The following is a 12462-nucleotide window of genomic DNA, read 5'->3' on the forward strand; positions in this document are numbered from 1 at the left end:
ATAAGAAATAGGTCATTCTTTTCCTGACTGCTAGAAACAACCACTTACCTGTGTATCCTGAATTATACCTATGAGGGATTTGAAACGATCAGATCACTTCTGGATTAGCTGTATTTAAAAATGTGACTGAAGATGGACACTAGTGGCTCAACACCTATAATCCTAGCTACTCAAGAGGCTGAGATCTGAGGATCATGGCTCAAGGCCAGCCCAGGCAGAAGTCTGTAAGACTCTTATCTCCAATAAACTACTCAGAAGAAGCTGCAAGTTGTGGTAGATCACCAGCCTTGAGCACAGAGAAGCTTAGGGTCAGCACACAGTCCCTGAGTTCAAGCCCCAGGGCTGGCAAAAAAAAAAAAAAAAGTGACTAACTATATGAGATTATAAGGGAGAGACAGGAGAATCATGAGTTCTATTAGATAGCAAAACATAACCAAAAGCATCATATTAAAACCAAATACAAAGTGTATTTTCTACAAACCTACATCAAAAATACTTGAATTTCTCGATTATATGTAAACGCATTATTTTCCAAGGAAATATATACTATACCAATTTTGAAATTGAGACTAGTTTTATATAAAATTACTGAAATGCAAAAGAATTTGTGCCAAAATGTTAAAAGCCTAACATCAGTAGGACACCACTGGTTCCCTGTACACTAGCTCAGGAAAGTGATCTCAAGAAACTGAGATCTGGAGGATTGTAGCTCAATGTTAGTTGTGGCAGAATCCTTTATATTCCACATCCCAAATAACCAGCTAAAAAGCAGTGTTGGAGAGTGGTTCAAGTGCGCAAGTAACAGCTAAGCACACAAGCCAAGCAAAGACAAGGCCTGGGTTTAAACCTCAGTACTAAAAAGTTGAGCAAACAAGCCAAGCAAAGTTTAAACATTAGTACCAACAAAAATATAAACTAAAAGCTGGGTGCTGGTGGCTCACGCCTGTAATCCTAGCTACTCAGAAGGCTGAGATCTGAGGATCATGGTTCAAAGTCTGCCCAGGCAGGAAAGTCTGTGAAACTCTTATCTCCAATAAACCACTAGAAAACTGGAAGTGGCAGTGGCGCTGTAGCTGTAGCTCAAGTAGTAGAGCGCTTGCCTTGAGCTGAAGAGCTGAGGGACAGCGCCCAGGCCCAGAGTTCAAGCCCCACGACTGACAAAAAAAAATTTTTTAATAAAAAAAATATATATATATAAAATAAAATGAAGGTATCATTTGTCATTTGGGATGGAAATGCTTAAATTCCTTGTGTTAGGTTATTTTTTTCTTTAGATACAACTTTAAATTCTCTGGAACTTGTCATCCATAAAACAAGGATGAATAGCATGCTGCTCTGAAGAGTTACTGAGATAATGGCACATATATCATAAAAGGAATCACAGTCAGCCTTATTTTCTATTTTCAACTTTATTCACTGGAAAAAATGCACACAGTAGACTAACATAATCATCACTTATGAGAATAAGTCTAAATTAAGATTCTCAAACATCCCAGAAAAAGGCAAACAAATCCAAATGAGCTACAAGATTATCATCATGATCCAGTGTAACAATTCAGTTAGCTACATTTATGGAATAGTCTGAAAACCTTGATATTTGGGTGCTAGCTGCTAATTGTTCAAGTTATCATACAAATCCTATGTCATTTCAAAATTATTTCTATAAAAAATTATTCTAAGCAAGATTTTCTAAAGATATGCTAAATGTTTTTTAATAAACTACAAATTCTTTTTTTTTTTTGGGTCCGGTCATGGGACTTGAACTCTGGCCCTTGGTGCTATCCCTCAGCTCTTCAGCTCATGGCTAGTGCTCTACCACTTGAGACACAGTGCCACTTCCGGCTTTTTTTCTTTTTGCTTATGTGGTGCTGAGGAATCGAACTCAGGGCCTCAGGCATACAAGGCAAGCACTCTACCACTGAGCCACCTTCCCAGCCCAAACTACAAATTCTTTAACATACTAGCTATCTATAAGGCCACAATTTTTTGACAGTATTCAGTAGAATGAGCAATAACACGATTACTTTTCAAGTCCTATGGACACTGAAGGTCCATGAAATAATGCAGAATGGGCTAATACTAACTTTGACAGACTTTCTTTGTGTGCTGTTACTGGGCTTGAACCCAGAACTTCACAATCTCACTTGGCTTTTATTTTTCCTTCTTCTTCTTCTTAAGACTGGTACTTTACCACTTAAGGCACAACTCCATTTCTGCCTCATGGACTTTTCTACCCAAGCTGGCTTCAAATCACAATCCTCAGATCTCAGCCTCTGGAGAGAAGTTAGGATTATGGGTGTGATCCAATAGTGCCTGGCAACTTCGACATTTTAAAAGAACTTTCTCTTTTGTAGTACAGCCAGAGAAGCACCCTATCTAGCTGTGGCCCAATCTGACAGCTTCCCTTCCTTTTTTTTCCCCCGTGGTCGTGGGGCTTGAACTCTGGGCCTCGGCGCTATCCCTGAGCTCTTTTTGCTCAAGGCTAGTGCTCTCCCACTTTAAGCTACAGTGCTACTTCCAGTTTTCCAGTGGTTAATTTCTGCCCAGGTTGGCTTTGAACTGAGAGCCTCAGATCTCAGCCTCCCAAGTAGCTAGGGAGGCTAGTTTCCCTTCTAAAATTATTCTTAAGATCTCTTTACACTTCAAAAGAACACTACCCTCATGATTTTCAAACCAAGCTCTCTCAATTTTATAATCAGGGCTCAATGGAATCTAGCTAGGAACACCAATAATAGCAACAATCACTAATTTTCATGGAACATTTTAATTGAGACCAGGCTCTTTAATCTCTGTCGTGCACTTTCAATCCTCACAAATTTTAAAGACAGAGCTAATTTTATTATCACCATGTTAAAACAAGGAAAATCTGTCAGTCTCAGTTTTAAATAATTTCTTACATGGTTATAAAAAAACAGTTATAAGGGGCTGGGAAGGTGGCTCAGTGGTAGAGCACTTGCCTTGCATGCATGAGGCCTTGGGTTTGATTCCTCAGCACCACATAAAGAAAAAAGCCGGAAGCGGCACTGTGGCTCAAGTGGTAAAGCGTTAGCCTTGAGCTGAAGAGCTGAGGGACAGCGCCCAGGCCCAGAGTTCAGGCCCCACGACTGGACCAAAAAAAAAAAACAAAACAGTTATAAGAGACTATCTCCCAATTTTTCATAGACTATACATCTATTCACACTATTTCATGAAACAAAAATTTCTTTATCTAATTCAGAGACTGATTTTTTAGGAGCACAAATAACTCTATAATCAGTTTATCTTATTTAAAAAAGAAACTTTTAAAGCAATAAGTGGAATAAAGCTAATAAAGAATAACAGAGCAGGGAGCCAGTGTCTCATGCCTATAATCCTAGTTACTCAGGAGGCTGAGATTTGAGGATCACAGTTCAAAGCCGGCCCAGGCAGGAAAGTCCAGGAGAATCTTATCTCCAATAAGCCACCAGAAAACTGGAAGTGGCACTGTGGCTCAAGTGATAGAGCACTAGCCTTGAGCTGAAGAGCACCCACGCCCTGAGTTCAAGACCCACAATGGACAAAAAACAAAACAAAAAAAAGAATAGGTACAATTCAATTTCTGTATTTTCCTTTCTTCTTCTTCTTTTTTTTTTTTTTTGCCAGTTCTGGGGCTTGAACTCAGGGCCTGGGCACTGTCCTTGAGCTTTTTCTTGCTCAAGGCTAGCACTCTACCACTTAAGCTGTAGCACTACTTCTGGCTTTTTCTCTTTATGTGGTACTGAGGAATCAAACCCAGGGTTTCATGCATGGTAGGCAAGCACTCTACCATATATTTAACTTTGTTTAATTCACTAAGGTTATCCTTATACTAAAAAGTTATTTATTCTTTTCCTTTTTTTTTTTTTTGGGTCCGGTCGTGGGGCCTGGACTCTGGGCCTGGGAGCTGTCCCTCAGCTCTTCAGCTCAAGGCTAGCGCTCTACCACTAGAGCCACAGTGCCACTTCCGGCTTTTTTTCTTTTTGCTTATGTGGTGCTGAGGAATCAAACCCAGGGCCTCAGGCATGCAAAGCAAGCGCTCTACCACTGAGTCACCTTCCCAGCCCCTATTCTTTTCTTAATATAATAAATATTTCTTGGTTCAATAGCATTCAATGATACATATTACTGCATATAATTATAATCACCTTGTTGAAAGAAATTTTATGGTTTTGACATTCTACATTACAATTTATCATATCTATGAATAAGTTAAATAACTTTCTATCAGTTCTTTATGAAGAGAAATAATAAGCTACACAAAACTCTAATCTGAAGCCAATTCATTTTGATGAAAAGTATTAGGGCATAAAGGAGTACTTATATTTAAAAAGTGTTAACTAAGACTTTCTCAAAGAGCTTAGCCAGTTTCTACTTTCTCTGGGGAAAAATTGTTGGCACATAAGAGAAGAAGGTTTCTACTTATATATTTAGAGAATACTCAAAAATATTCTTACCTAGATTATTATTTTTGATGATAATATCTAGAATGAGTATCAACTTTGTAATCAGAAGCTTAGGCACAGTCCACTAGAGGCACTAAGATACTCTAAATCTCTCTAATACTGGAGTTAACATGCTATGTTTCATTCCAATTTGGGATACCACTTTATTTGGAAGATGAAAGTATGATAAATATGTATGTTATTTGTAAAGAAGGATACAGGAGCTGTATCTTCTATAATAATCAACAGATATTATTTTAAATTGAAAAGGGATTGAGACGTAGTATAAGAATACTGCTTAGAAATGAAAAGCAAAAACTTAGTGCTGAATAATGCTGAAAATCAGGTACAGTAGTAGGGAAAGGATGGCAGTAGAGAAAGATTCTTTCTTTCTTTTTTTTTGGGGGGGGGGTCCGGTCATGGGGCCTGAACTCTGGGCCTGGGTACTGTCCCTCAGCTATTCAGCTGAAGGCTAGCGCTCTACCACTTGAGCCACAGCGCCACTTCCGGCTTTTTTTCTTATGTGGTGCTGAGGAATCGAACCCAGGGCCTCGAGCATGCAAGGCAAGTGTTCTACCACTGAGCCAACTTCCCAACCCTTCTTTTTTTTTTTTTTTTCGGTCAGTTGTGGTGCTTGAACTCCAGGCCTGGGTGCTGTCCCTGAGCTTTTTCAAGCAAGGATAGTACTAGATCTACCATTTTGAACCACAGCGCCACTTTTGGATTTCTGGTAGTTAATTGGAGATAGGAGTCTCATGGACTTTGCTGCAGTCTAGCTTCAAACTGTAATCCTCAGCTTCTTCAGTAGCTGAAATTACAGGTGTGAGCCACCAGTGCTCAGCTAAGATTCTTAATTTTAAGCCTTATTTACTCCATCAACTTTAAGTTACATAATTCTTTCAAAAATATAAAAATGTAAATAACAATGATAACTAGAAAAAATGAAAGAAAAAAGAGCTCAAAGCTTTCAATTTATACTTTTGCTGCCTCTTAAAAAAGGCAAGATAGATAAACAAAAGCTGGAGATGCTCAAACAGAAACTCCTCTACAATCAGAGAAGTAGAGTTGACCTCTAAATTTTTGGATTATTTAATCATTTCCTATTCCATATCCTTTTAAGTGGTGTCATTTACAGTTTTTAGGTAAATAATTTGTATTACTTTTTTTAAAGTGACATACATATTTTTGTTCACTATTATCTTCTTGTTTGCATTGAAAACTCCAGTAATTTATTCACATTATATAGTAATTACATAAGATGGTTTTGTACTTGTACCTTCCAAGAGAACCCTGGACACATTTTATGTATGTATGTATGTATGTATGTATGTATGTATGTATGTTGGTCGTGGGGCTTGAACTCGGAACCTGGGCACTGCCCCTAAGCTCTTCTGTTTGAGGCTAGCACTCTCCCTCTTTGAGCACAACTTCCAGTTTTCTAGTGGTTAAGTGGAAATAAAGAGTCCCATGAATTTTCCTGTCCACTCTTGACTTTGAACTACATTCCTCAGATCTCAGCATTCTGACTAGCTAGGATTACAAATATGAGCCACCAGTGCTTGGGCTCCTCACATTTTATTAATACGAACACTAAGCGGCCAATAAAGTAATTTTCCTTAAGTTATCTGAACAGTAAACAGTGACAACAGAAATCAAAGCCATATTTACGTGACTGGAAGCCTCATTCTCTTACATCTCTATGCTTCTTATTTGTTTTTCCCGTGTTTCTAAATAGCATAAATTAGTTATACAAGAGGGGTTCATTTTTAATGTCGATTTATAAATAATCTGTATCTTGATCAGACTCATTTTCTCCCAGTTTTCTATTTCCTAACTCACTGAATAAAAACTTATTGTATATTTTCTGTTTCCTATTTCTTAACTCACTGAATAAAAATGTCTGAACCATTTTCTATGTTTCTGGACATTATTCAAGATACTGACATAAAAATAGCAAATAAAGTAGAGAAGTCCTTCCTCTACATTATGTTGACATTCAAGAAAGAGAAAATTATCATATAATAATATGTCATAACCCTATAGAAGAGAAAATTATCATATAATAATGTTATAACCCTGTATATTGATAAATACAAAGAACTATAAAGAGCTGAAGGAGGGAAGCAGTAGAACAATGATGGAAAATCTTTCTAGGAAGTGGTATTTAAGCAAATAAGGAACCACTGTAGCAACTATTAAATTTTAAATGACAAATGTGTTTCTATTATGTTTTAGTTTCACTGTTCTTCTCTATAGAATAACTTATACTAGAATTTTTTAAAGTTAGCATAGGTTTTTGAGATACATTTTGAAAGTAGAGCTTCTAAAACTTGTTGGCCAAATAAAATAGGGTTAAAATACAATTATGATTCTGAAAAGGTTTACCTCATAACTTGGTAAATGGTAATGAAGTTTATTAGGATGTAGGACATGGGAGGAAACTCAAAATTCCATTTTAGAACATTACCTCTGAGCTTCCCAGCAAGGTAACCCATAAAACACTTCAAGTCATGGTCTCAGCATTCACAACTGAAGAGAGATCATTCATAAGAGATGACTGATACATCATCCATTATGTGTATACTGTTTATTTTGTCTGAAAAGTTCTAACCAACAGTTTAATGCCAAGCATTCTCTAGATATTATATACTCGACAGATATTGTTAGAATAAGCACATAAATTTGATTCATATGTAAGCTACGATTGTGCTAAGAGAAAACATTTGAGTATAAATATTGATTCAGACATTTTAACCACACAGCTTAGTAGTTAAATGCTAGCTACCATACTAATTTTTTTAAATGTATGTAATTAACATTATACCTGGCTCATTGTAAAATCTTATTACACAGAGCTATTCATAAAATTGTACACTGAGATGGAATAATAAAGAATATAAAGATTTTTGAAGTTTCATTTTAGCCCTGCCTTAAAATTAGAATATACCACATTTTATCTCAAAATTCTCCAAAATTACAATCTCTTACCTGTAAGTAGTGTTTGGAACATAAACATCCTTGGCAGGAAATTCTAAAATTTCTCTGGTAGGTCTGACTCTGCTGTCAGGGTAAAGCTTCACTTGAAGCAGCTCCGGTGTTAGGCAATAATGGGGATTTTCAGGTGCAGGAGAAATATCTATCTTCAGCTGTGCTGCATATTAGAATATATTACAGAATCAATGTAAGCATAATAAATAGTAACCCAAAGATTACTATAGCTTGGATGTGAAATGGCCCAAGATTCATGTATTAAAGCCTATGGCCACACTGGAAGGTGGTAAAACCTTACAGAAGTGAGGAACATTTTTGCTGTCAAGGGCCATTTGGATATTTATAACATCATCACAGTCCTAAAAGCTGATCAATGCAGGCAGTCAAACAGAAGCATTATATGTCTATCTGGTCATATATCGAATTGTTTCATGGGCCCTTTATACAGCCCTCAGGGTGGATGTTTCCCACACCTGTTAGGCAACAGGACCTAGTGAGAGGAAGTTAGGTCATTAAGACATGTCCTTCAATGAGGGACACTATAAACATGGCCCCCTTTTTCACAGTTTTGCTCACTGAGAACCATGAGGTAAGCAGCTTTGTTCCACATGCCATGATATTCTGGATCACCACTAACCCAAAAGCAATGAAGCCAACCAATCATACACTGAAGCCTCTGAAACTATGAACCCAAACAAACCTTTCTGCCTTTTCAGTGCATGTTTCTTAAGTAATTTGTCACAGTAAGAGAAAGTTATCTAAAATAATATAAAATATATTTTTAGAAAGATTGAGAATCTATTTTGCAAATCTGGAAACTGTAGAAACAAAATTATTATAATTTTATATTATCATGTCAGACTTCTGCTCCTCCCCTATCCATTCTTCTTTTCTTTACCCTCTTCTTCCCTCTTTTCCCTCTTCCTCGCCCTTTTTCTTCTTTCCTGTTGGTACTAGGACTTGAACTCCTTGAACTCTAGGCCTTAAGCTCTTGCTTAGCTTTTTTGCTCAAAACTGTACCACTTGAGCCACAGCTCTACTTCCTCATCTTAGACTTCTAAATTATAGGACCAAGTCTCAATCTTAAAACTTACTTTTACATCCACAAGTTCATGTAAAATAATAAGTGCCTTCTAAATGGATTAATGACTGAATGAATGGATGAAAACAATCAAAGAATTAAATGGAAAAAAAAACCCAAAGGGATTAAGCATAGGAACAAACCAACAGTTCAAGTTTAAACATTATATTTTTTTATTTATAACACTTTAAAACAATTTTACTCTAAATATTTTGCTCCAACTACAGTATGAATCCGCTTTCTGAATATTTACCTTCCATGTGCGCATTTTTTTCTATGAAAAATAATCTTAAATCGTAATACTATCATCACTCTCACTTTAGAACTCAATTTATCAGGGGCTGGGAAGGTGGCTCAGTGGTAGAGCGCTTGCCTTGCATGCATGAGGCCCTGGGTTCAATTCCTCAGCACCACATAAGCAAAAAGAAAAAAGTTGGAAGTGGTGATGTGGTTCAAGTGGTAGAGCACTAACCTTGAGATGAAGAGCTGAGGGACAGCGCCCAGGCCCAGAGTTCAGGACCCACAACTGGACCCCCCCCAAAAAAAAGAAAGAACTCAAATTATCAGAGATCCTAAGTCCAAACTGTCAAACCACAAAAATTTAAAATACCTGTAATAGGTCTTAGACGCCTTAAGACGGATGATGGTCTTCTCATATCAGCAAGGAATTTGTACAGATCTTCATCACTTAAGCGATCTCCTTCCTAAATCCAATAGCCAAGAAAAAAGTTTTTAAAAAAACAAGTAGCAGATAGGAAATAAATTTACATTGTTTGCTAATAAGGAAGAATTTCTGTCTACAATGCAGTCAAAATGAAAACTAGAACTATAAATTTAGTTATTTCTTGACTTATTTCTCTAGTGTTTTCAAATTTTACTAAGATTTATGATACTTTTCTTATGTCACTTATGGTCTATTACCTATGCCTATAAAATGTTATAGAACACCATAAAATATAGAAAACTAATATAAGTTAGAGAAATAGGAAAAGGAAAAAAATATAAAACCTAACCAAAAAGCAAACTAACATAAAAATATTTAACAAATTTTATAAATTTCTTTTTCTTTTTTTTGGGGGGGGGTCCGGTCGTGGGGCCGGAACTCTGGGCCTGGGCGCTATCCCTCAGCTCTTCAGCTCAAGGCTAGCGCTCTACCACTTGAGTCACAGCGCCACTTCCAGCTTTTTTCTTTTTGCTTATATGGTGCTGCGGAATCAAACCCAGGGCCTCAGGCATGCAAGGCAAGCACTCTACCACTGAGCCACCTTCCCAGCCCCACAAACTTGTTTTTCTTTGACTCATACATGTCTTTCCAACTTTATATCACCAAATTTTTTCAATGTGAAACCTACATATTTTTACAAGGAGAAATAACAAAAATACTGTTGCTAAAATTCTACTTAATGTTAATATTGTTACAATTTAAAATGCAGTCACTATGCATTCTACTTAATGTTAATATTGTTACAATTTAAAACGCACAGCCACTGTGATAAGTATACTCACTTGAGTATAGAATAGAGATCTTTAGTCTTTATTCACAATATACTCAGATTACCTGTCAACTTAATTTCTATTTACTTAACTTTGTAAATTGTATTACTGCTCCCATGCTTTAGGTCCTATCTGTTTCCATGTCTTTTGCTGGACAGGATGGGATATAATTGTCTCTCCTAAACTAAGTCATGTGTCTATTGACTGGCCAATAAGCAAACACAATACAAACAGATTTAGAAAGAATTTGCACAGTCTAGACTACCTTCACTCTTAAATTTCTGCCACTAGCAAAGATGAGAGATAATTCAGTTTTCCCAGAAGTCTTCTAGATCAGTTTATTTCAGCCAACCCCTGAACACATGAATGAGCCTAGTTTACTATACTGGTCTAGTTGTCACTCCCTCCACTGGACTGCTTGTCTATTGTTGAATACTCCTGAGATAATACATAACTTATCTACTTATCACTGTACAGAACAAATACCTTTAAGATGCCAGTATAGGCTTGCTCTTGTTTTAAAAATCCGTAATACAAATCCCTACATCAGCATTACTATATCATCCCAGTTGTGGATAATAATCTCATAAACTAGAGGGCTATGTTTTTTTGTTTGTTTTGTTTTTTTGGTAGGTCATGGGGCTTGAACTGGGCTCTGTCCCTGAGCTTTTTCACTCAAGACTAGCGTTAAGCCAGAATGCCACGTCTAGTTAACTGGTAGTTAACTGGAGATGAGAGTCTCATAGACTTTCATGCCAGGGCTGACTTTGAACCTTGATACTCAGATCTCAGTCTCCTGAGTAGATAGGATTACAGGTATGAACCACTCATGTCAGGCTTAGAGGGCTGTTTTCTAAGTCTCATTTGAGGAAAGTTGTATCTTGAATTCTACTCAGATAAAAATCATAATCTCTGCTTTTAACTTAATTTGTGTTTGTGTGATATATAATTTCCTATTATAAAATGCTTACAAAATATTACATGCTTATAGTTAAGAAAAAAAAATTGAAACTACCGAGGCTTGAATTTAAGATTTTGTGATTGCCAGAAGGATCCTTAATGCTAAAGAATACCTCCAAGCCCATATATGTGTATACACACACACACACACACACGTATTTTTTATATACTATATATATGGCTCAAGTGATAGAGGGCTAGCCTTGAGCAAAAGAAGCTCAACAGATACAATATAAATTATTTCCTATTCTCTTAGTTTTTACTTTTGTTGTTCCTTATATTTTTATTCTTGAAGTTGTTTTTAAAAAGTTCTTGAAATCAGACTTATTATGTCCAAACATTTCTCCAGAATTCCTACATGTCAGAACAATACCTGCTTAAAAAAATTTGTCACTGTGAGAGTAGCAGGTCGAAAGCTAGTCAAGTTGCAAGCATCATCTCCACTAGTTGTCCTTTCAAGCGATCGTCTACCAACAATACTAGAATTCCTCCTTTCTGACCAAGATCCTTTCCGCTCTACCAAGAGAAACAAATACAATATTTATTAAAAAAATAATATTTGTCTTACATCATCTTTACAAATATAAAGAACAATCTACAAAAGTTAAAAATTATATATGGGGGTGGGGGAGGGAGGAATTGGGGAGAGAAGGGATGGCAGGGGAAAAACAAAGGAGGGGGTAACAATGCAAGATAGGAAGTGTATTCATTATCTTACTCATGTAACTGTAATCCCTCTATATAGTATCTTTACAATAAAAAATATATATAATTATATATTTAGTTCTAGGGAGATTACTAAGAAAACAGTATTCCCAACTTCTGACTTTTTTTTTTACAACTTTACCACTGTAAAGAATCTCAAACACTCAAAGATCTCTGTGTATGACCAAACATTTTTGATTATACATACCACAGCAATACAAGACTAATACATTTAGTATGATATATTCACCGCAATGGAAACTTTATTCACCATTATAGCAATTGACAGATTCAAAAATCAACTTGTTTTCTAAGACTACACATTCTTCTCAAGAAATAATAGATCATTTTTCATCACAGACTACATACTAATATATAAAGCAATGTTTCTTGGTCTTTTGACTAAAATCAAGTGGAAAAGAAAAAATAAAATATAATAAATCCAAAAAATTTAGATAATATAAAATATGTTCTCTAAGAAAAACAGGATTAAACTATAGATTAATAATAAAAGAAAACTGAGGGAATTTACAAATATGTAGATGTAAAATAACACATTTCAAAATAGATTTTAGGAAAAGGAGCTATAAAGAGGAAAAATTTGAAAACAGTATGTATGAAAACCAAATACAAGTGCTGGGAAGGTGGCTCAGTGGTAGAGCGCTTGCCTTGCATACATGAGGCCCTCAGTTCAATTCCTCAGCACCACATAAGCAAAAAGAAAAAAAGCGGGAGTGGCACTGTGGCTCAAGTGGTAGAGCGCTAGCCTTGAGCTGAAGAGCTGAGGGACAG

At 36.3% G+C, this 12462-nt stretch overlaps 1 protein-coding gene across 1 annotated transcript in view; it reads right to left on the minus strand.

Moving 5' to 3' along the window:
* Positions 1–12462, minus strand: part of Dock7 (dedicator of cytokinesis 7) — a 172569-nt gene that overhangs the window by 129941 nt on the left and 30166 nt on the right. The window contains exons 11-13 of the mRNA XM_013020621.1: positions 11339–11481; positions 9122–9215; positions 7428–7590 (exon numbers count right to left, since the gene is read on the minus strand). Of these exons, the coding sequence (XP_012876075.1) occupies positions 7428–7590; positions 9122–9215; positions 11339–11481 (400 nt within the window). The remainder of the gene's footprint in view (positions 1–7427; positions 7591–9121; positions 9216–11338; positions 11482–12462) is intronic.

This window comes from Dipodomys ordii, unplaced genomic scaffold, assembly GCF_000151885.1.
Source record: "Dipodomys ordii isolate 6190 unplaced genomic scaffold, Dord_2.0 Scaffold51, whole genome shotgun sequence".
NCBI classification, from domain to species: domain Eukaryota; kingdom Metazoa; phylum Chordata; class Mammalia; order Rodentia; family Heteromyidae; genus Dipodomys; species Dipodomys ordii.